Here is a 25,596-nt window from a genome sequence, read left to right as displayed (position 1 = left end):
ATCAAGATGGGTCATTTCCAGCAGTTGACAAGAACGTGTGAGGAACGGTAGGGGGGGAAATAAACATGGGGAAATAGTTTTACTTTGTGTAATGACGCATCCACTCCCAGTCTTTATTCAAGCCTAATTTAATGGTGTCCAGTTGCAAATTAATTCCAATTCAGCAGTCTCTCGCTGGAGTCTGTTTTAGACTTTTTTTGTTGTAATATTGTGACTTTTAGGTCTGTAATCGAGTGACCAGGGAGATAAAAGTGTTTTCCAACTGGTTTTTGAATGTTATAATTCTTGACGTCTGATTTGTGTCCATTTATTCTTTTACGTAGACTATCCAGTTTGGCCAATGTGCGTGGCAGAGGGGCATTGCTGGCACATGGCATATATCACATTGGTAGATGTGCAGGTGAACGAGCCTCTGATAGCATGGCTGATGTGATTAAGCCCTATGATGGTGTCCCCTGAATAGATGAGTGGGCACAGTTGGTAACGGGCTTTGTTGCAAGGATAGGTTCCTGGGTTAAGTGGTTCTGTTGTGTGGTATGTGGTTGCTAGTGAGTATTTGCTTCAGGCTGGGGGGCTGTCTGTAGGCAAGGACTGGCCTGTCTCCCAAGATCTGAGCGTGTGATGGGTCGTACTTCAGGATAGGTTGTAGATCCTTGATGATGCGCTGGAGAGGTTTTAGTTGGGGGCTGAAGGTGATGGCTAGTGGCGTTCTGTTACTTTCTTCATTGGGCCTGTCCTGTAGTAGGTGACTTCTGGGCACTCTCCTAGCTCTGTCCATCTGTTTCTTCGCTTCAGCAGCTAGGATTGTAAGAGTGCTTGATAGAGATCTTGTAGGTGTTTGCCTCTGTCTGAGGGGTTGGAGCAAATGTGATTTTATCGTAGAGCTTGGCTGTAGACAATGGATCGTGTGATGTGGTCTGGATGAAAGCTAGAGGCATGTAGGTAAGCATAGCGGTCAGCAGGTTTCCGGTATAGGGTGGTGGTTATGTGACCATCACTTATTAGCACTGTAGTGTCCAGGAAGTGGATCTCTTGTGTGGACTGGACCAGGCTGAGGTTGAGGGTGGGATGGAAATTGTTGAAATCATGATGGAATTCCTCAAGGGCTTCTTTTCCATGGGTCCAGATGATGCAGATGTCATCAATGTAGTGCGAGTAGGGGCATTAGGGGACGAGAGCTGAGGAAGCATTGATTATTACTACAAAAGGTTTTTTCTTCTCTCCTGCTGGTAATAGCTCACTGATGACTCCTTAACTGATGACTCCTGTTACAGTGTGTATGATAACACCCATTGTTTCATGTTCTCTGTGTGTGTGTATATATATATAAATATCTCTTCCTACTGTATTTTCCACTGCGTGCACCCGATGAAATAGGTTTTAGCCCACGCAAGCTTATGCTCAAATAAATTTGTTAATCTCTAAGGTGCCACAAGTTCTCCTGTTCTTTTACCTCAGATTTGTCACCTAAAAACAATGGCTCAGCTTTGGGAATCTCCCTCACATCCTCAGCCATGGAGACCGATGCAGAGAATTCATTTAGTTTCTCTGCAATGGCCTTATTGTCCTTGAGTGCTCCTTTAGCATCTTGATCATCTAGTGGCCCCGCTGGTTGTTTAGCAGGCTTCCTGCTTTCCAAAGTAATAGCAATTTATTTTTGTCTTTGGCTAGCTGTTCTTCAAATTCTTTTTTGGCTTTCCTAATTATATTTTTACACTTCATTTGCCAGTTTATGCTCCTTTCTATTTTCCTCACTAGGATTTATCTTCTACTTTTTAAAGGATGCCTTTTTGCCTCTCACTGCTTCTTTTACTTTGTTGTTTAGCCACGGTGGCACTTTTTTGGTTCTCTTACTATGTTTTTTAATTGGGTTATATGTTTAAGTTGAGCCTCTATTATGGGGTCTTTAAAAAGTTTCCATGCAGCTTTCAGGGATTTCACTTTCGGCACTGTATCTTTTGATTTCTGTTTCACTAACTATCTCATATTTGTGTAGTCCCCCTTTCTGCAATTAAATGCTACAGAGTTGGGCTACTGTAGTGTTTTCCCCACCACAGGGATGTTAATAGTGACCATAATATAATTAAATTTACCAAGTGGTCCAGCTATATTCACCTCTTGGACCTGATCCTGTGCTCCACTTAGGACCAAATCAAGAATTGCCTCTCCTCTTGTGCGTTTCAGAACTAGCTGCTCCAAGAAGCAGTCATTTAAGGTGTCAAGAACCTTTATCTCTGTATCCCGTCCTGAGGTGACATGTACACAGTCAATATAGGGATAGTTGAAATCCCCCATTATTACTGAGTTTTTTATTTTTATAGCCTCTCTAATCTTCCTGAGCATTTCACAGTATCACCATCCTTGTCAGGTGGTCACTAATATATCCCTACTGCTATATTTTTATTATTCAAGCATGAAATTACTATTCATAGAGATTCTGTGGTACAGTTTGGTTCATTTAAGATTTTTACTGCATTTGAGTCTACTCTTTCTTTCACATAGAGTGCCACTCACACACCAGCACAACCTGTTCTGTCCTTCCGATATATTTTGTAGCTTGGTAGTACTGTGTCGCATTGATTATCCTCATTCACCAAATTTCTGTGATGCCTGTTATATTTAATACAAGGCACTCTTGTTCACCCATCTTATTATTTAGACTTCTAGAATTTGTATTTAAGCACTTTAAAAGCTTGTCACTTTTTAAGCTGTCTGCCATTACATGATGTAATTGAATGGGACTTTTTTTCTGACTGTTTCTCATCAGATACTACCTGTATTTTATCATCTTCCATCTTCTCCTCCTTACTATGACATAGAGAATCTCCATTAATAGATCCTCCCCTAAGGGATATCTCTGTCCAAACCACATGCTCCTCTGCACCTGTCGGCTTTCCCCCAGCCCTTAGTTAAAATTTAAAAGGTCATAGAGCAGTTTTTAAAGTGCCAGAAATCTGGTTCCATTTTGGTTTAGGTGGAGCCCATCCTTCCTATATAGGCTCCCACTTTCCCAAAAGTTTCCCCAGTTCCTAATAAATCTAAACCCCTCCCCCCTACACCATCGTCTCATCCACACATTAAGACCCTGCAGTTCTGCCTGTCTAACTGGCCCTGTATGTGGAACTGGAAGCATTTCATAGAATGCTCCGATAAAGGTCCTGGACTTCAATCTCTTACCTTGCAGCCTAAATTTGGCCTCCAGGACCTCTCTCCTATCCTTCCCTATGTCACTGGTACCTACATATACCACGACCACCGTCTCCTAGCTGTCTCAAGATAACTGCAACCTTTACACCAGGCAGGCAAGTCACCATGCAGTTCTCCTGGTCATCGCAAACCATCATCGCAAACCATCTCCTGGTCATCGCAAATGATTCTAGTGATAGAATCATCCATTACTAATCGTTTCTTCCTAATAACTGGAGTTCCCTCCCTCAGAGAGTTATCCTCAATGGAAGAGGATACCACAGCATGAATTGCCAAATGAAAAGTATCTCATCAGGATTGAGGGATGAAAGATTTTTATTTGCCTTTCTGTAACTTCCCATTATGTTTTTAAATATATGCATCAGTATTATATTTTCCAAAGGCCTTAAGAAAAACTAACATTTACAGTGTTATCTGCTCCCAAACTGTATAAATAGTGTCTTCTGCAAAATATTCAGAAGGCACTTTTATAGCTTTATAGAAACAAACACACACACACACACTCTCTCCATGCTGTCCTTTCCAGCAGAGTTTGTGTATTTTTTAACTGAAGGCAGCTTTTTTGCAATAATTCTGTTCGCTCTCCATTTGCTACTGTAGGTTGCAAAAGCTTCATTTCAAAGGAACAATGATGCCTTGGATGCTGCAATTTTTTACCTTGCTATGAAGAAAAAAGCAGTGGTGTGGGGTCTGTTTAGGTGAGTTCCGTTAGCCTTTGACTTTAAAAGTAGTAAGAATAAAACTAATAGTGTAAAGAAGAACTCTTTTTCAACTTATTATTTCAACTTATCTTGAATCAAAAGATTAAAAGATATAATTTAAGTAGGGTTGTCAGTTAATTGCAGTTAACTCACACGATTAACTCAAAAAATTAATCATGATTAATCGCACTTAAATAATAGAATACCTTTTGAAATTTATTAAATATTTTTGGATGTTCTTTACATTTTTCAATATTGATTTCAATTACAACACAGAATACAAAGTGCACCGTGATGACTTTATATTATTAGATTACAAATATATGCACTGTACAAATGATAAACAAAAAAATAGTATTTTTCAGTTCACCTCATACAAGTACTGAAGTACAATCTCTATCATGAAAGTATAACTTACAAATGCAGATTTTTTTTGGTTACATAACTGCACTCAAAACCAAAACTATGTAAAACTTTAGCTTCTACAAGTCCATTAAGTCCTATGTCTTATTCTGCCAATCAAAGACAAACAAGTTTGTTTACATTGACAGGGGATACTGCTGCCTGCTTCTTATTTACAGTGTCACCTGAAAGTGAAAACAGTTGTTCGCATGGCACTTTTGCAGCCGGCGTTGCAAGGTATTTACAAGCCAGATGTGCTAAACATTTGTATGCCCCTTCATGCTTTGGCCACCATTTCAGAGGACATGCTTCCATGCTGATGATGCCTGTTTTAAAAAAATGTGTCAATTAAATTTGTGACTGTACTCCTTGTGGGAAGAATTGTATGTCTCCTGCTCTGTTTTACTCGCATTCTGCATATATTTCAAGTTATAGTGGCCTCAGATGGTGATCCAGCACATGTTCATTTTAAGAACACTTTCACAGTAGATTTGACAAAATGCAAAGAAGGTACGATGTGAGATTTCTAAAAATAGCTACAGCACTCGACCCAAGGTTTTAAGAATTTGAAGTGCCGTCCAAAATCTGAGAGGGACGAGGTGTGGAGCATGCTTTTCGAAGTCTTAAGAGCAACACTGTGATGTGGAAACTACAGAGCCCAAACCACCAAAAAAGAAAATCAGTCTTCTGCTGGTGGTGTCTGACTCAGATGATGAAAATGAACATGTGTCAGTCCGCGCTGCTTTGGATAGTTATCGAGCAGAACCTATAGGCAGCATGGATGCATGTCCTCTGGAATGGTGGTTGAAGCATGAAGGGACTTATGAATTTTTAGTGCATCTGGCACGTAAATATCTTGTAATGGCAGCTACAACAGTTCCATGCAAACACCTGTTCTCACTTTCAGGTGACATTGTAAACGAGAAGCAGGCAGCATTATCTCCTGCAAATTGTACCAACCTTGTTTGTCTGAGCAATTGGCTGACCAAGAGGAAGGGCTGAGTGGACTTGTAGACTCTAAAGTTTTACATAGTTTTATTTTTGAATACAGTTTTTTGTACACAATTCTACATTTGTCAGTTCAACTTTCATGATAAAGAGATTGCACTACAGTACTTGTAATGAGGTGAATTGAAAAATACTATTTTGTTTTTTACAATGCAAGTATTGTAATAAAAAATATAAATTGAGCACTTTACTTTGTATTCTGTATAGTAATTGAAATCAGTATATTTGAAAATTTGGAAACATCCAAAAATATTTAAAATAAAATGGTATTCTATTGTTAACAGCGCAATTAATCATGATTAATTTTTGTAATCACTTGACAGCCCAAAATTTAAGTTATAACTAAGTACTCTGTGTTGAGTTTTTTGTTTGTTTTTTTTTAACACAGGTCTCAGTATGATGAAAAGATGACCACATTTTTCAGCCACAATTTCAGTGAAGATAGGTGGCGCAAAGCAGCTTTGAAAAATGCTTTTGCTTTGTTGGGAAAACAACGCTTTGAACAGTCTGCTGCTTTTTTCTTACTAGCTGGTTCCCTGAAAGATGCTATAGAGGTATATAAAGTACTGTGGAGTTTCAGAACTGAACTTGAGAATTACACTGATGAACATTGTTGTTTGTTAATCATTTCACAAAAGCTGTGGCAAAGAAAATTGTACAGTGGAGCAATGAAAAGTCAGGGTTATGCAACGTTATTGCTGCCTCTGTGTGTGTGTGTGTGCGCATATTACAGGAGTCTTTATTACATGATATCAGATATAATTCTTCATACGGTTCAGTACCAAAAAACCTCCAAAAAACTAATGTTCATGTAATTAAGGCTGAAAATTTGTGCGTAAGCCTGAAGAAAAAAAATCTTCTATTAGATTATTGATACATTGATACACTACTAAATAAACCAGAATTTTATAAAAATCTGAAGAAAAAAAAATCAGCACATCCCTAACCAAACAGAGGGAGAAAATATATTTGGATACAGGTTTCTGACCCCAAAATTTGATGTACCTTTTAAACTTTTTACATGATGGGAAAATTACTCTTTATTCTAAATGTGGGTGGTTATTTAATTCATTCATTCTTTGAGAGAGAGGCTTTCCTAATCCAGCAGCTTGCTTGTCATGCTTTATGCCACAGGTGTGTCTTGAAAAAATGGAAGATATTCAGCTGGCCATTGTTATTGCTCGTTTATATGAATCAGAATTTGAGACCTCCCTCACTTATACATCCATTCTTTATGAAAAAATTTTGGGTTGCCAGAAAGATGGAACTGGATTCAGATGTACTAAATTGCATCCTGATCCCTTCCTGCGAAGTCTTGCCTACTGGATAATGAAAAACTACACTAGAGCACTTGACACTTTATTGGAACAAACACCTAAGGAAGATGATGAAAATCCAGGTAGGGGAAATATCAGTGTTGTAATTTTCAGATATATTTTAGCATTAGGATTTATAGATCTTTCCATAATTAAATATAATAATTAAGCATTTAGAAGTAAAAACAGATCCTTAAATATGAAAAAGGCAGCAAAAATAGTTAAAGTAGCTGGTACTGTCGTTGTAATTCATTAATGCAATAATTCTCAGTTAGAAACCTTTACAAAAGGTTTAAACAAACAGAAGCTAGTATCTGTTAAAAATCTGCTTAATTCTCCATTGTGTTGTAGTTATATGAAGTGTGCAATAGCTACAGTATACTGTTACCATAAGCTTATTAGAGTATAATTATTTCATTTTTACAAATGCTTCTTGTTGCGGTTCATGAATGAGTGATACCTGTGATCTCTGTCTCTCTGTGGGCACTTCCTTCAAGTGATAGGCCTACACCTGCACTAATCAGAATGGAATCCTGAGATTCACCCACCTTTTGGCTGGACCTCCAGGGTACAGCATCCCGTTTCCCCAACCTGAGCACTACTGTTCTGGATCTCTGCAGAACTGAACCTTTAGGCCACATCTCACGGACAGCGCTGCAGTGGCACAGCTGTACTGCTACAGTGTGTCCAGTGAAGTGGCTCTATACCAATGGGAGAGAGATTTCCTGTCAGCATAAAAAAAAAAAAATACCACCTCTCCCGCCAACATAGGCCTTTGTGTGTACAGTGCTATGTCGATGTAACTCATGTTGCTTAGGGAGTGGAATATTCACACTTTTTAATACAAGAAAGCTGATTTTTTTTTTAAAAGAGTAACTAACATATATAACTCAATTTACAATTTTTTTTTTTGTCAGTAAACATTGGGCTCATTCCTAGGATCCACCAGGCAATCTTTGTAAGACCAGAAAGGGTGGAAACAAAGGTGACACTTTACATCCCCTACCCTTATCCTGGGGACAGGTTCAATCTACATTGCTGGTTAGAGCATCCTTGAGACTGCTCTAATTTGTGCCCAGCTATAGTAACCTTCAGGCAGCTGTTTCTGTAGCCAAGCCAGCTTTCCTCTATTTGAGTTGCCTAAGTGCCATAAAGCAGAAGAAACAGAGGCCAGTATCTGACAACTTTTTATTCTTTCCATAATGAGTTCATGTTATCACTTTTCTTGTGGGATGTGATTACTTTTTATATTTACAAATATGCTAGACTGTTTTCGTAAGGTTTTATAAAGTGGCAATTGCAGGGGTGCAGAACAACCTTAAAATAATACTCATTTGTAGATATGTTTCAGTAGAAGTCATATTTGTTTAATTCCTCTAGTTATCATCAAGTCCTGCAATCCTGTGGTGTTTAGTTTTTACAACTACCTTCGGACCCACCCTTTGCTCATCCGAAGATATTTCAGCTCACCAGAAGGGACTCTGGCTACTTTAGGCATAAAAACTGAGAAAAGTTTTGTTGATAAAATTAATCTTATAGAGAGAAAATTATTCTTCACCACTGCAAATGCTCATTTTAAAGTGGGATGCCCTGTTTTAGCTCTTGAAGTTCTTTCCAAAATTCCAAAAATAAGTACAAAGTCCAGCATTTCTACCGAGAGAGATCAATCCAGTTCAAGTCCTACTAGAAAAACTGATGTGATTCTAGAGTCAAACACTGAGAGTGATGGTGCTGAAAGTAGTAATATAGACTGGTCAAAGCCATTTTCAGCTTCATCTGCCTTGGAAAGTAGCACTGGTTCTTCAGCACAATTTGATTGGAGTCAGCCAGCAGTAAAATTCGATGAGGAGTCTCTTACTCTTGACTGGGGTGAAGACAAAGATGGCTCAGGGGAAGAGAAAGATGATGTTGGTTTAACAATGAAAGGTTCAAAATTGGACTCTAAAAATGGAAAACTAGATGAGAAGAGTGCACACACTAATGTACTGCAGACACCTCAAGGGGAGGACTCTGATGCAGGTGACACTGAGGTTGATGTAATTGCCGAACAACTGAAGTTCAGAGCCTGTTTGAAGATCCTAATGACCGAACTGAGGACTTTGGCTACAGGGTATGAGGTAGACGGAGGGAAGCTTAGATTTCAACTGTACAATTGGCTGGAAAAAGAAATTGCTGCTATGCATGAAATATGTAACCATGAAGCAGGTAGCAAAGACTATTGTGAAACGTATACTAAAGTAGATGGTGACAGACTTGATCATGAAGAAATTGTGGATAAGCCAGATATTGGCTCATATGAACGTCACCAGATAGAAAGACGTAGGTTGCAGGCAAAACGAGAGCATGCTGAAAGACGAAAGTGGTGGCTGCAAAAGAATCAAGCTCTCCTGAGAGTTTTCCTAAGTTACTGTAGCCTTCATGGGGCACAAGGTGGTGGTCTAGCATCTGTAAGAATGGAGCTCAAGTTTTTGTTGCAAGAGTCTCAGCAGGTAAGACAATCTTTTAAATGACTTTAAATTGAGATTAGTTCATTTTAAGTAGTTTAGGAATTTTAGTAGTCTTGCAACCCCAGCTTATCAGACTGATTTTTGTCAAATCACTCACCCTAACAAGGTCGGGCCAGGGTAGTACTTAGATGCGACATTTCTAGGGTACTGCAGTCGGGTTGGTAAGTCAGTACATGGTACTCTTCTCTCTAAGACTAAAGTTCTAACTTCTCAGGTGGAATTAGGGGGCACAGTCTGGTATTTTGGGTTGCTGCTTTTGCATAAATCTTAAATCTGGATCCTGGCCATCTATGATTATTAAAGATCCTATTGCATTATTTTCAAGTTTAGAGTGTACTAAGGCACCTACCAGCATAGCATTTAAGCTGGTATCCAAGTGTTAAGACTCAGTATTCTATGCACATTCCAGTTTTGGTAATTACATTTTGTCCACCTATGTGGTTTCAGTTGGAATTTGGAAAGATCTAATACCCCCAACTCTTGCAAATAATGCCATGAGACAAGTGATTGGGCTTGATTTGTGTTCTCAGCTATGTGACCATTTTACCTACTGTATTTTCTTTTAAACAGGAAACTACAGTAAAGCAACTTCAGTCTCCCCTTCCATTACCCACAACGCTACCACTGCTTTCTGCAAGTATTGCTTCAACAAAAACTGTAATAGCTAACCCTGTGCTGTACTTAAATAACCACATCCATGACATTCTTTACACCATAGTGCAGATGAAATTTCCACCCCATCCTAATGTCGAAGATGTAAAGGTAAGACAAAAGACGTTACTCATAAGTGATGACTCTTAAGTTGAACAATACAGGTGGACTCAAGAAAAATCAAACTCACTTTTAAACTTTGTGGCGATATATTTGTTCTCCTGTAATCTGGGTAAATGTTGATATCTTGACACTTGGCTGTTTCCCTCCCATCCATTCACTAGTGCAAAAGCCTTTTAACCCAAAGCATGAGTGACCAAAAAGCCAATCCTAAATCTGGACCTTTGCTACATCATTGAATCCCAGTGTTTATGTTGATCAATAAAATAACTTGTTGCAGAACTGACCACCAACAATGCCTGGGGTGGAATTAAATGACAATTATATAGTGTAGTCGGTCTTAAAATGTATTCTGACTTGAAAGTGCATCCTCTTAGCTCAGGTATAAACCCTGGGCCTGATAAAATTGCCATAAATTGAATTGTTGATTTACACACACTGAAAATCTGGCCCCATATTCTGAGCTGAAGAAACTCTGAAGCTAAAGGCCAATGTGTTCAGAGTAAGTAAACACAGATGACAAAAGTCCCAAAGTGTTTAATAGACAAAGACGTGGTTTACTGGTGAGTTAACAGGAGTTACTTTCAGATTTTTATACTGCAAATTTTAATTCAATATTGACATTTAAATGAAAAAAAATAAAACACTGGAAAATCGAATGGGTTGTCAAATTGTTGAAAGACCATTTAAAAAAAAAAACACTTTTCTGGCATTTCCCTCTCCAGCCGATCATCTCTCATTCTCTCCATCATTTTCCTCCTTTCTCTCCGTTTAGCTCCCTTCCTCATGTCTTCCTTTCTGCACTACAGCTCAGCCAGTCTTTTCCCCGATAATAACTGATGTTTTTGCATGCATTTTATTTCAAAACTGAATTGAAAAAGGAAAGATGGTATTTTCCAACCAATAGTATAACGGTTATTCTGAGGGCAAGAGGAATGATGGAAGGGGAGATGGAAATAAGTTAAAGGTTTTTTAAATAAAATAAAACCTCCAGCGCTTTAACAGCACCATTTTCTTTGCTTTTTGGACTCCATTTTTAATTCTTTTATGTAAATATTGGAAGATTTTTGCCTCCACTAATGGCAACGAGAAGCCAAAGTATTGTCCTTGCTGGCAGACGGCTAGAAAATTAGGCAAGAAAACTTAGAGAAGGGTGATTGTAGTTGTGAGAGTACAGATGTACATATACACACAGTACAGTTATTGCAGAATTGCAAAATAGCCATACAGTGATTATACAGCTCTTTGTACTCTTGGCTAACGGCTATTACTAGCCAGTCAGAGTATAGGGATTTATTTTACAGATATTGAGAAATAACTGTATATCATTGATCTAGATCAGAAGCCTAGAACCAATCAGAATGGTCAGGATATTGCATAACAGAAAATTGCAGTTATTTACTTTGCACTCACTGATGGTGGTAATTCTATTTCAGTGTAATCTAAATTATTTTGACATTTATTTAATTACAACATCAGTCTTAGGCACGTTGGGGAGAATGAATAAAATAAAATCACAACTAACAATTCCTTTCTTCATGTGAAGTATAACTAGTTAACTCAAAATTTGTGTTTAACATTCAGATTTTCTCATTAGTCAGTCTCAATTAGTTCACTGTGATTTTAAGAAAAAATTGCAATTTCCTACAACTTTTCATATAAAATTTAATATTGGCTGGTTTTTTTTAGGTGCATACACTTCATTCATTAGCAGCTTCACTTTCTGCGTCTATTTACCAAGCTTTATGTGACAGCCACAGCTACAGGTAAAAATTGAGCTCTTCTTACAGTTACGTTTAAAATGTATGTTTGGTTTTCATGTAAGAGTAAACTTTCACATTTGTAAATAAATGCATAAAGAACTAACATTTTGAAATAAGCACATGTATACTTGTGTGTATACACAGCCAGGCCTAAGTTCAATGTGCACTCATGTATATAGTGCAATTAATGCACTATGAAGAAATTGTGATGTGAATGAAGCTACAGTTATGTTCTCGTAACATTTTCAAAAACTATATGGGTGCCTTCCATTTGCCCAGACAGTTCTACATGAATTAAATTTAATACCAAAAATTGTTTAGTAGATTTTATGGCACAGAATAAAAAATAAAAATCTCTAGTTACTCAATCTATGATTGAGGCTCTGTGAGGCTCTATTAGAAGGAAAACACTAAAAAGGCAATTTTCCACAGTGGACACATTGATATATAGGAGCAATTTCTTCTTGTACCTGACAGATGAGCAAGTTTCAGATAGATAGTTATATGGCCATCTCTGAAAAGATTAGAGAATAAATACACCTACAGATGTGAGGGCATTTTGCAATTTTCACAACACATTTTCTGATTACTAAAATCTTTGAAAGTGAATCTTTTTCTCTTGCCCAAAAACAGACAGACTGGAATGTAAAACATTGCATGCAGACTAAGATTTTTAGCACTAAAAGTTTTTTTACATTGTAAAAATATAATGACTTCTAAAACCGCTCCTACATGCTATACAGAATTTCAAATGTATTTTCTGAAAAATTAAAGACTCAAATGAAAATAACTTGCCATATATACTATACTTCATTACAAGAATATTCTAAAATCCTTTCTCATTAGAAAAAATTGATTTGTGTTTAGCAGTCAAACGGAAACAAATCAGTTTACAGGAATGGTTTATCAAGGACTGCTTTTGAGTGATCGACGCAGGCTGAGGACAGAAAGCATTGAAGAACATGCAACACCAAATTCAACTCCTGCTCAATGGCCTGGTGAGAAAAAACTAAGTTATTTTTCACAACAGCATGCCAAGAACACTTTTTCAGATGTCCCCACACAATCTGTTTCTCACTTAATTTCTTGATTTTTTTCTTGTGACTCAGAACATGCAGTGACATCTACAAATGCGCACCGGGCTTAATGTTCAAGCCAACAAGAATATTGATAGCATACATTAGTCAGCTGAAGATGCAGATATTATCAGATATGCTTCCCTTATAGAAAAATCTATTTTGCATTCTTGCTTCTTTTTAAATCTTGGGTGAACTCCATTAGCATTTAACTTATGGCTCACCTATTCGAACAGAGAGATGCTCACCGTGCCCCAGATATCTTTAATGAGAGAAAGATCAGGATCCAGAATGTACACTTGATTACCTGATTATTTCTTTTCTGGGAATGACCATTCCCCTAATCTATCCCATCCAAGAGAAGTTCTTCAAGTATTTTGGCCATGGCCGCCTCAGGTTTTAGGTATGTATTTTGTAAAGTTGCACAAGGCATTATAATTAATCTAATAAGAATTAGGTGTTTACAAACAATTTTGGAAATACTCATATGGTGCAAGAGTAAAGGAGATGAGACCTACTCCTAGAGCCTCATGGATAAATCTGAACTGCCTGTAGTAACTGCAGGAAAAGAGGTACAGTTACAAAAAAGTCTCAGATGGCGTTAGAGTGCCAGACCGTTTAAGGCCAGAAGGGACCACCAGATCCATCTAGTCTGACCTCTTGTATATCACAGGCCACCAACACCATCCAGCACCCACACACTAAACCCAAAAAATTAAATTAGATCAAAGTATTACAGCCCACTGGAGATTAGATCATTATCTGCCACAAGCAGAGAGGAGGGACCGGGATGCACCAGTGCCCAAGGCCCCTGCAATAGCAGAGATATGCTTAAGTGAGATATACACAGATAATCCTGGCAAGTGACCCACAGACACATGCTACAGAGGAAGATGAAAAAAAACCCAGGGTCAGTGCCACACTGGCCTGGGAGAAGATTTCTTCCTGACCTCACATCCTGAACATCTGAGCAAGACCCATTCAGCCACACACCTGAGACAGAGAATGCTTTCAGGAAAAGGTCTGTCTTGGAAAGGAAAATCATCAAGAAACAAATTTTATAATCTATTCAGAAATAAGGGTAATAAACTTAATTTAGATCAAAGTACTAAATGGCCACTCATAGAATTCTTTGTTTATGAAATGAATATAAGAAAAATGCTTTTCGTACTTCTGCAAACTTCTTAAAGTTACATCTTTTCTTTTTTATTCTTGCAGGTGTGAGCTCACTTATAAATCTCTTAAATTCAGCCCAGGATGAGGACCAACCAAAGTTAAACATTTTACTCTGTGAAGCCGTTGTAGCTGTTTACCTAAGTCTCCTGATACATGCCCTTGCTACTAATTCTTGCAATGAATTGTTTCGGCTAGCAGCCCATCCCCTGAACGGTCGAATGTGGGCTGCTGTCTTTGGGGGAGGAGTGAAACTTGTTGTGAAACCCCGAAGACAATCTGAAAATATTCCAGGTACTTTTTGTGTTGATTCAATTTCAGACCAATAATGTGCATTTGTATAATTTTGGGGAAAGAGAAGAATTTAATTTCCTTCTTTTAGGTTCAGGAATATTGTTTAAAAATAAACTTTTAAATTCATCATGTTTGATAGTATGTGTCTGATATCATCAGTTCTTAACCTCCTCCCAGGGTAAAGGTATTTTTAGGACTTGCATAATCATACTGAAGGAATTAATGGGAATCTTAGAATTCTTGATCAGTATGGATTGGCAAGAATACAACTTTTAGCCAAGATTATTTAATTTAGAAGAGGGGGGAAAAAAGATGGTTAGCTCTTAGAGGTCGGCATTGTCTTCATATATTCCACATAGCACATTGTGGGTCGTTAAATATGATACAAATATTAGAGTTATTGACTTAATGAAAAAAGCAGTTGAGCAATTGGCATAGTAAAGTCTAAACTCTTTACTGCTCTCTGGCATATTTGTTATCCTTTTGTGTCTGCATGAAAAATGGTAAGTTTGATGAGACAGGGTTTCAAATCTCCCAAAACTTAATTTTAACTCTTCTAGCTGATTTTATCTATAAACTTACAGGACTCCTAATACAGCCTTCTAGGGAAAAGTCATTCGTGGCTAATGGTTTTCAGCCAGTTATCACTGCTAGTCCAGAGCATGTTAAAGGCTCGCCAGTATCTGCAGCTCTGTTTACCATCATTACTGGTCATCAGGTGTGTGTCCTAGTCTGTTCAGTTTTCTAGCTATTACATATGAGATTTGAGTGTCTGCTTGGCTTAAGTAAGGACACCTGATCATTGATTTAAAACTGAACATACTGAAACAAGAAAAGGAGTACTTGTGGCACCTTAGAGACTAACCAATTTATTTGAGCATGAGCTTTCGTGAGCTACAGCTCACTTCATCGGATGCATACCGTGGAAACTGCAGCAGACTTTATATACACACAGAGAATATGAAACAATACCTCCTCCCACCCCACTGTCCTGCTGGTAATAGCTTATCTAAAGTGATCATCAAGTTGGGCCATTTCCAGCACAAATCCAGGTTTTCTCACCCTCCACCCCCCCACACACAAATTCACTCTCCTGCAGGTGATAGCCCATCCAAAGTGACAACTCTCTACACAATGTGCATGATAATCAAGTTGGGCCATTTCCTGCACAAATCCAGGTTCTCTCACTCCCCCACCCCCATGCACGCACAAACTTACTCTCCTGCTGGTAATAGCTCATCCAAACTGACCACTCTCCAAGTTTAAATCCAAGTTAAACCAGAACATCGGGGGGGGGGGTAGGAAAAAACAAGGGGAAATAGGCTACCTTGCATAATGACTTAGCCACTCCCAGTCTCTATTTAAGCCTAAATTAATAGTATCCAATTTGCAAATGAATTCCAATTCAGCAGTTTCTCGCTGGAATCTGGATTTGAAGTTTTTTTGTTTTAAGATAGCGACCTTCATGTCTGTGATTGCGTGACCAGAGAGATTGAAGTGTTCTCCGACTGGTTTATGAATGTTATAATTCTTGACATCTGATTTGTGTCCATTTATTCTTTTACGTAGAGACTGTCCAGTTTGACCAATGTAAATGGCAGAGGGGCATTGCTGGCACATGATGGCATATATCACATTGGTGGATGTGCAGGTGAACGAGCCTCTGATAGTGTGGCTGATGTTATTAGGCCCTGTGATGGTGTCTCCTGAATAGATATGTGGGCACAGTTGGCAACGGGCTTTGTTGCAAGGATAAGTTCCTGGGTTAGTGGTTCTGTTGTGTGGTATGTGGTTGTTGGTGAGTATTTGCTTCAGGTTGCGGGGCTGTCTGTAGGCAAGGACTGGCCTGTCTCCCAAGATTTGAGAGAGTGTTGGGTCATCCTTTAGGATAGGTTGTAGATCCTTAATAATGCGTTGGAGGGGTTTTAGTTGGGGGCAGAAGGTGACGGCTAGTGGCGTTCTGTTATTTTCTTTGTTAGGCCTGTCCTGTAGTAGGTAACTTCTGGGAACTCTTCTGGCTCTATCAATCTGTTTCTTTACTTCCGCAGGTGGGTATTGTAGTTGTAAGAAAGCTTGACAGAGATCTTGTAGGTGTTTGTCTCTGTCTGAAGGGTTGGAGCAAATGCGGTTGTATCGCAGAGCTTGGCTGTAGACGATGGATCGTGTGGTGTGGTCAGGGTGAAAGCTGGAGGCATGCAGGTAGGAATAGCGGTCAGTAGCTTTCCGGTATAGGGTGGTGTTTATGTGACCATTGTTTATTAGCACTGTAGTGTCCAGGAAGTGGATCTCTTGTGTGGACTGGACCAGGCTGAGGTTGATGGTGGGATGGAAATTGTTGAAATCATGGTGGAATTCCTCAAGGGCTTCTTTTCTATGGGTCCAGATGATGAAGATGTCATCAATATAGCGCAAGTAGAGTAGGTGGGAGGAGGTATTGTTTCATATTCTCTGTGTGTATATAAAGTCTGCTGCAGTTTCCACGGTATGCATCCGATGAAGTGAGCTGTAGCTCACGAAAGCTCATGCTCAAATAAATTGGTTAGTCTCTAAGGTGCCACAAGTACTCCTTTTCTTTTTGTGAATACGGACTAACACGGCTGTTACTCTGAAACCTGTCATACTGAAACAGTCATCCAATTTTCCTTCATTTAGAGCTAAGCAAGAATGAGCCAAATAAGGAATTATTTATGCTCATGAATGAAGCAGTTCTCAGCTGTAGAATATAATTTTATTCTACATAGCACTTTTGCTTTTTGGAGTGTCCAAAATCCTTGTATAGAGTATGAGATACTGGTTTTGTGACAAATGGCAGATGCACTCTTTTAGCATTAACTCAGACACCACCTTTGTCCTTGTGCAGTGGATCCTCTAGCTCCCCCATCCCCAGCCTCTGCCCTGCATGCGTGATGGATTCAGAAGCAGACACTTGATCTGATTTTTGAACAAGAAGAGAACACATAATTTGTCGTTCATAAAGGTTCTGAGTACTCTGAGCTGTAACATGGATAGTTTCCATTTGTTGGAGCACTAAAAGATAGTTATTATTATCTGTGTTGTGGAAATACCATGGGGCCACATTGTGCTAAACACTGCACATAATTATCATGAAAAGTCAGTACCTACCTCAAAGATCATACAGTTTAAGTAGATTGTAGATATGAGTCCCAGGTATGAGGTAATACGTGCTACAGTATGCATACCATTCTGATGAATTTGTGGTTGTGTCTCTCAGCTAGTAATTGGGGAAATATCATTAGTTTTATTTTGGCAAACACTGCCCCTTACTCATCTAAACTCTTCTCCAGCTTTTAATTAATTGCTAATTCATTTTGAGAAAATTAAAGGAATGAAAAATATATTTAAGTGAAGTTGAATTAAGCAGGAAGTCATTTTATGTGTGTGACATCAATTTTAAAACTGCTCTGATATAAATTATATAAACGTTAAATCTAGGTTTATAAAATTTTAATGGCACAATGGACACATATGGCAAATAAACCCAGTCTGAGAATATTGGCAAGCAGTCTACACATTTTATTTTTATTTATATTCTGTACTGAATTAAACGGGTTTGTTTAAAAGAAGAGTCTTAACTAATTAAGGTAGAACCTCAGTTTTGAAGCTTTTGTAGTTGAATTTTAAAAATGTTTCATATTGCACAAGTTAGGCTCTTAATAAATCATGGAAAACAACCATGTAACTTAAAATTTCACCTGTCAACTGGTAGATATTTTACTATTGGTAAATATAACAAGAACTACTAGAGTTGGAGCTAGACTCTACTGGAACTCTAAAGGTGATCACTTTTGATGGTGGACTTTGGCTGCCACTTTGGATACATACTTGTAATTATCCTCCCAAGTAGATGCACTTTTCCTTGAAAATCATTCTCTTTCTAAAACTACACTGGAACAGTCAGTGAATAATCAGTCTCCTACTCTACCTAATTCTGGTAAAACAAAATGCTCAGACAGCAAGACAGAAAATAAAATACTGTTAACAAGTGGGTGCTACTCATCACACCAAATAACCTTGCCAAATAGCACTGCAGCTGCTGCTGGCTGTGACAAAGAATATTTACCCCAGAAGGTTGGTGAGCAGCTTATATGCGGATTGCTGTGTATTTTCCAGTAGAAATGTTTTAAAAAAATGTTGACATAAGGCATGAATTTTAAAAACAACTGGGATTGTCTTTCCTTTGTAACTGAGTTTCATATTTACTATGAAATTGTGGAAGAAGTAACTCTGAAAAGTAATTTGAATTCAGACATTTTGGGTGAAACTTTTCTGATCAGTATTTTTATTCTCTACTAGTTTTTGAAGCTTGCTAGTAACTCAAGTTTTGCAGGGATTACATATTTTAAATTGATTTTTTTATTGGATTAAATAATAAAAAGTCTATGTTGGGTAGGGAAATGCGGTAATGATCTTATTTATACTGCTTAACTTTTGCAATAGCTAGAAAAATATTCCTAGTTGTATAGTCAAAGGCTTTCATTCAAGATAGATTCTGTTTTCTTTAAACCTACTAGCTGCTGCTGCAGTTTCTGATGTTTCAAAGGACAGTAATGAAGGTTTGTAAAGATTTGCAGTGTAGATGGATGTTAGTGTGCTTTAAAAGAGGAGAGTGTTTTTAAATCGCTATCTTTATAATAAAGTAAGTGTAAATCTTCAGTTATGCCTATCCAAAACAGCTCATTTTCAAAGTCCACATTCATATTGTGTTTGATTACATTAAAAATATGTTAAAATCAGTCCTCCCTCATAGATTTTCCTAAAATGCCAGGGTAAATCGTCTGGATTTCCTTGTTTACATTTCTGAAAATGTCAAACAAAAACATGGATTTTTCTAAAGGAGAAAACATTCTCAATATGGTTTCAAGCAGGAATTGGTCTAAAACTTATAAGTTTTCAGGAGCTACAGGTTTTAAAAGAGAGATTACAATTTGTTTTCCTAATGCATGTGGCAAAAGAATAGTAACTCTACTTGGATTTATTGTAGTTGGACTATTTATAGGATTACACTTACTTTATTTACAGACACATTTAAGGAATAGTACCTGAAATGTAGTTTAGCTTTGAATTTGTTTTAAACCTACCAGATTTTGTTATCCAAACACCTTAACCAAAATTCATGGTTTTGGGGACTTCATTTAAATTCTAAAATTAATCCATTTCTAAAAATAAATTATGGATAGCATTTGTTTCTTACTATGGTTTTAGCTATCTAAATTCTTTCAATTTAGCACCTCCCGTTCCTTCAGAAGAAATGGATAAGCATCGTCGTCGATTTAATATGAGAATGCTTGTACCAGGGAGACCAGTAAAAGATAGTGTTGTACCTCCACCTGTGCCTGCAGAAAGGCCTTCTTACAAAGAAAAATTCATTCCTCCAGAACTCAGCATGTGGGACTATTTTATGGCAAAGGTAGGGCATTCTGGGTTGAACATAGTGATCTCACAAGAATGCTGACTTTTAAAATTTGAAAATATAAAATTAAATACTTTGTACAGAACACATGCACTTTTTTTCCTGTTCTAAAGGACAAAAATAAAATTTCAAGAAGTGTTTTCATTAATGTGCCTCACAACCTGTAAAAAAAAAAAGTTTGCAGGTTGCTTTCCCCCCAGAAAAGATGAAACAGTTACATATCTGCTATATAACTTCCAAAATATCAATCCAGCACTCTTCTGCCAAGCAAAAAATAGTGGAAATAAGCATTTTGATCCTTGCTACACACTTATTTTTGAAGGGAACATCTAACTTACAATTTAGGTATATTAATAGATTTACATATCAAGCTGCTCTGTTTCACTACTAAGTTATTTAAGTGACATCTTAAATGTTTAAAATATTGACAACTCTGAAGAGTTATTATAACAGGTTTTTGTCTTACATTGCAGCCATTTCTTCCTTTATCAGATAGTGGTGTTATATATGATTCTGATGAAAGCATTCACAGTGATGAAGAGGACGATGATGGTGCTTTCCTTTCTGACACACAGATCCAGGAACACAAAAATGCCAATTCTTACAGGTTAGTGGAAACTATACCATAGTTAAAAAACAAACTTACTTATGAACGTGATTTGTGTTCAGCTTTTCGTCCAAAGCGAAAGATGATATCATTAGGCCTCTTTTCTGCTGTGAGGTATATTTTACAGTATCTATTTATTTAACAGCTATGGGTTTGCAGAGGCATTACTGAGATAAGAAACTTGCCTGAATAATCTTAAATTACTGACACTGATGTGCAAAAAGGAAATAATTCACCTTGACTTTAAGTTCCGATTGAGTTTGCAAGTATAGCAGCTAGGTTTTTTTTCCCTTTTGCATTCACCTGAGCAAATAAACTGAACAAATTGTATTTCAGTCATTGAGACACAATGAACATCCCTTGATGCCAGGTTTAGCGTTACTTTTCAGAGTAGAGACCAATTTTAAGTTAATTTGAATATTCTGTGTTAATTTCCTTTTTTATGTGGATTAGAAAGAACACTTTAAAAAAATGTCACAAGCATAGGATGGCATAAATTAATGAGTCACATCCATTATGAAGGTGGATGAAAATAAAAGGTCTTCCACCTACATTGTATCATGTCTTTTCAAATCCAGTAGACTATAAATGGAACTATTTCATTGTACTATAAGAGTGGGAAAAAAAATCTTTGATTTATATCATAACAATGATTCCTTTTCATTCATTTTGATGGATTCATTTTGATGTCGTGGAAAGTTTTGTAATGTGGACTTTCATTGGCATTGCCATGAGATTAATATTTGATTCCTGACTTTACATATGCTTCCCTCTTTCACACCCAGGGATCTATGTCCAGGTGCCCTCTGCTAGAGGGAAGAGGATGATGATCTGGGGTTTGGAAAAGAGGGAGGGGAATCTTCTGGGCTCCAAGGAGAGAGACTTAACATGTTTAAGATAAGGATCTTACCTTGCATTGCAGTATGGGAAACTCACTCAGTAAGCACTATTCATTATTTTAGCAGGTGGTTGGACTAGATGACCACCTGAGGTCTCTTCCAAACCTAATCTTCTGTGATTTGTTATAAATACCTTTCTCATAGATCTGCATGGTTTGGTGAGAGAAGCTAAACTGTGTCCTGCAGATAACTGAATTTAAATTGTACTTTACAAAATGGAAACTGTTCTTTTTCTACAGCTGGTCTCTCATACATTTGGTGATAGTAAAACTAGCTCTGTACAACATAAAGAACTTTTTTCCCATTGCTGGTTTGGAATTCTTTGGTGAGTTAAATTCTGACTTCTATTTTACTTTGCTCTATATGTGAGTTAGTAAAGTATTGGCATTTATATATGAAAAGTTGTTTTGCACAATTGGTAACAGATGGAATTGTGTTTTATTTCAGGTTTTTTAAATGCACTCATCCAATATTTTTTTTATCTTTTTCTGTAAGTTCTGTGGAAGCGCACACATCTTCCCTATGCTTATTAAACGTAAGCAGTAGAATACTATGTCAGATTATGGTTGTGAATTTTTTTTGTTTGTTTTTAGTTTTACTTAGTTTTTGATATCTGAATAAATTCTGCCCTGGGCTGCTATATTCTTAAAAAAAAAAAAATCATAATATTGTGTCTGCATTTTACTGCAGGATTCATTTATTGCTATTAATAGTATAGGGGTTTTATATTGGTACTAAACCTTTGTGTTCACTTTAGATCTGCCTGTGACATCACCATTGGGTATAGCTGTGATTAAAAATTTGGAAAACTGGGAACAGATCCTTCAAGAGAGAGTGGATCAGTTTGAAGGCCCACCACCGAACTACATCAATACCTATCCCAGTGACATTGGAGTGGGAGCTGGATCAGCTGTTCTCCGCAACAAAGCAATGCTTGAACCTGAAAACACACCATTCAAGTAAGAAAAGCTTTCAATAAACTGCTATCCAGACTTTATTATAACTTGATATATGCACCTTTTGTGCAGAAACAGTCAACTATCTAGTGGATTTTTTTAGTTAAAAGAAAACTGAGTTGACTAAGCCAAATAAAACCTAATCTACAGTAGCTTTACAGTTGTACCTTAATGAATTCAGCATAATACGGTGCCTATCTTTACTGATGATTATGTTTAATTGTTACAAATACTGTTACAAATACAGTGGTATTCAGGTGCTTAAGTCCTTTTATTAATCTTTGGATAACTTCTTCCCACTGTTTTACTTGCATTTTTATTCTACACATACTTTATTTATTTCTGCTTTTTCATGCACTATTTAATAGAACAATTGTGTAGTTGATACTGCTACAGATTTTTGTTCACAGTTTCCTTTCTACTGTTACAAACATGCATTAAGGGCCACTTATTCAAAAATGTGAAGCTTCGGATTTCATTTTGGTTCTTAGGTGATCTGATTAAACCCTTATAGGCCAGCAGTGGACCCACCGATTTGGTTGACTTAATGTACCTTCTCTACACACATGCTCATTTGAAGGCTTATTATGTGTACTTTAAGACAAAGTTTGATGTGGAACTGTCAAGTGGTGCCACTACCATAGCAAAGGGGATAAACAGTGATAACATCAACACGATAAAATGACCACTAGGAAATGCATACATTTCTGTGTATTTCAAGACATAATATTGTATTTCTTTGTGACCTGAAAGCATCACAACAAAAAAAATCACTAAAATGTAGTAGCACTGATGACATTCTAGTCAACATCGTTATCATAGTCTTGTTCATCATTATAATATTTGTCGAGAGCGTGTGGGTTACCAATCTTCATTGCCTTGGTGCGCACACAATTCTGTGCAGGGAAGATAGTTCTGACTACAGACAGTTGATTGATTGTTCAGGTTTCAGAGTAGTAGCCGTGTTAGTCTGTATTCGCAAATAGAAAAGGAGTACTTGTGGCACCTTAGAGACTAACCAATTTATTTGAACATAAGCTTTCGTGAGCTACAGCTCACTTCATCGGATGCATTGTTCAGTGATCTCTACTGGTAAAGGCACAAATAAGGTCTTGTAGAAGTTCAGATGACACTGGGCACCCTATAAAATTAAAGCAAGTAGTTCATCATGCACAGTTTTACATCCATATTACAATAGTGATCCAATATCCTGTTTGCCTATGAGTGAAGGCATCCAAATCTTTGTTTGCCAAGATGCTCTTCAAAACTGGAATGAACATACCTCGCTGGAGTCTTTCTACTTCAGGTTTTGCAGCACTAGTGATGAATCCCCTCAGCTCATCAAAATTGATGCAGAATCCATGAAAGTGTAGTATGTCAATTAAATTGAGACACACAAAATCAAGGTATAGCTGTGCAGCAAAGCTTGTGTGTGGTGGTATGATCATTTTGGAACTGTTTAATACTCTTCACTCCACAGTTGAGAGGCACCTTCTTTGAATCTGTTCTGAATGAGGATTCTCATTGCTGGCTGAATTGTACGCTTCTTTATGTATCAAGGAAAGGACAAACTCCTGCCCCATTTAGGGCACAAAAGTAGTTGACCTCTGTAAACTACAATCACCTTGCTTTGAATAATAATCTGAGGCTTTTATTTTGGCAAAGGATTGAAGTGGCATTATACAAAATCACTTGTTCATTTGAAAGCAGTTAAACAGGCTCACTCAAGAGAAGTAGATCCAAAAAACATTTATAGATGACTTAACTCCTACTACAGATTACTTGCAGTTTGGATAGCATTAGCTATTATTGCACTGCATAGAACAATGGTAGGCTTGCCTTGTCCATACTGCGCATGGAATGAAATTGCAGAATCATAGTGTTTTTCTAATCTTGCCTGGAATAGTTTACAGTTTCCACATCTGAGGTAAGTAGGACTTTATATCTTTGCATTAGATCGTTGTCTGTCTCTTCAATCAGCTGATAAAATGCAATTTCATAAGGTGACTGTTGCAGTGTAACAAGGTGGTTTTTCTTTAAAATTCGTTTTACTCAAGTAGGAAGAAAGCAATCAAGTCTATCATTCAACATACCTAAAGATGAAGTTTTTCACAAATATTCTGCGCAACGTGTCATCATCTCCTCCTTGAAGTGCTGCCCCCTTTAGATTGGTTGCTCTCTCAGATGTTTCTATTTTATGAAGTTTCTAGTCTTCCTTATGTTTTTCTCAAGCAAACAAATCAATGGGACCAGTCTCTAGAAGTTGTGCTTCCTCTGGTAGCTATAGAAGCAGGTGAACATGATGCACTTCGATCAGATTCAGAGTGTTTTCTTTCCTGGGTTCTATACAACTCTGACATGTCCCAAATTCAACTTGTGTATTTCTGGAAGCAATTCCTGTGATAGAGTATTGATGGCACCTCTTCTAAAATAGAAAACTCATCTAGTAGCTGCCAATATAATTAATCTCTCCTGGCTTCTGCTGCAAACACCACAGAATTCTGTCCAGCACTGGTAGTTTAACAGTTTTGTGTTCTTTTGATTTTCTTTTCCCAAACTATGAAAAACGTGTTTGTGTCGAGTCTGTCTCTTCGATGTAAGCTTTAAGGGCTTGTATCCTCCCACATACTGTAACTTTAGTGGTAATGGTAAAATTCCCAAAGTATATTGTTAGCATTTCCACCACCATCATTATTTTTTAGTTTATACAAGTGTATAGACTTGTGCTAAAATAGATATGAATTAGATCTATACGTTGGCAATTTTAATACTATTTTTGTTTAGTGAGCATTTTGATTGCTTGAACCCCCAATATGAAGCTGTGTACTGCCATCTCTAATACTGACTTGTGCATAGGGTCACTGAATTAAAAAGCTAGTTTTTAGAATATAGCCAAGGCTAGTACTGTATGCATAGGCAATTACAAATTGAAACCTTCTACCAGGCAGATTAGATGCTACATTATATATTCAAAAACATACAAATGAATAAAACATTAAGAATCCACGTATACTTATTTATATCTATTACAGTCACTTATGAGATACTTTGATAATTAAGAATATGCAATATGAAAACATTTCATTTTAGTATATTGCAAATGATATTTGCCATTTGTCACATGCTAAATAGCTCCATCATTTTTGAAAAAAATACTTGCTCATGAAAAACCAATAAAAATCTTACATTGCCATTTGATAGCTTTGACCAGTAAACACCACATTAAAGTGTTTAACTTAAATAGTAAAAACTGTAGTCATAGTAATTTGCAGTGTTTATGGAACTGCAAAAAAGGACACACTCATTTTGAATACTGTTGTTTCACAGGCTTATTTACAGTCTTACAGCAGAATTTGACAGCTCCACATCGTACCTCATTTAAATGTATATAAAATAAGGCTTCAAATGATATATGATGTGTGTGCACATGAGGAGGGCGCGTACATTACACTCCAAAAATATGGCCCATTTTGGAGAATTGCCAA

The 25,596-nt window shown here is 37.3% G+C and overlaps 1 protein-coding gene across 4 annotated transcripts in view; it reads left to right on the top strand.

Annotated features, from left to right (window-relative positions):
* The window catches only part of DMXL2 (Dmx like 2), a 105,693-nt gene that overhangs the window by 61,536 nt on the left and 18,561 nt on the right, over positions 1-25,596 (top strand). For 3 of the 4 annotated variants that reach the window (XM_084642376.1, XM_084642374.1, XM_084642373.1), the window contains exons 21-32: positions 3,808-3,905; positions 5,707-5,872; positions 6,453-6,717; positions 8,015-9,123; positions 9,712-9,903; positions 11,602-11,678; positions 12,543-12,673; positions 13,970-14,218; positions 19,465-19,646; positions 20,123-20,256; positions 21,395-21,480; positions 21,913-22,114. In XM_084642376.1, the coding sequence (XP_084498502.1) occupies positions 3,808-3,905; positions 5,707-5,872; positions 6,453-6,717; positions 8,015-9,123; positions 9,712-9,903; positions 11,602-11,678; positions 12,543-12,673; positions 13,970-14,218; positions 19,465-19,646; positions 20,123-20,256; positions 21,395-21,480; positions 21,913-22,114 (2,891 nt within the window). The remainder of the gene's footprint in view (positions 1-3,807; positions 3,906-5,706; positions 5,873-6,452; positions 6,718-8,014; positions 9,124-9,711; positions 9,904-11,601; positions 11,679-12,542; positions 12,674-13,969; positions 14,219-19,464; positions 19,647-20,122; positions 20,257-21,394; positions 21,481-21,912; positions 22,115-25,596) is intronic. The other variant, XM_084642375.1, reaches the window with a different exon arrangement.

Source organism: Lepidochelys olivacea (genome assembly GCF_965140295.1).
Source record: "Lepidochelys olivacea isolate rLepOli2 genome assembly, chromosome: 10".
NCBI classification, from domain to species: Eukaryota; Metazoa; Chordata; order Testudines; family Cheloniidae; genus Lepidochelys; species Lepidochelys olivacea.
Note: the sequence above shows the minus strand (reverse complement) of the source record. Positions and strands in the feature narration are given on the sequence as shown.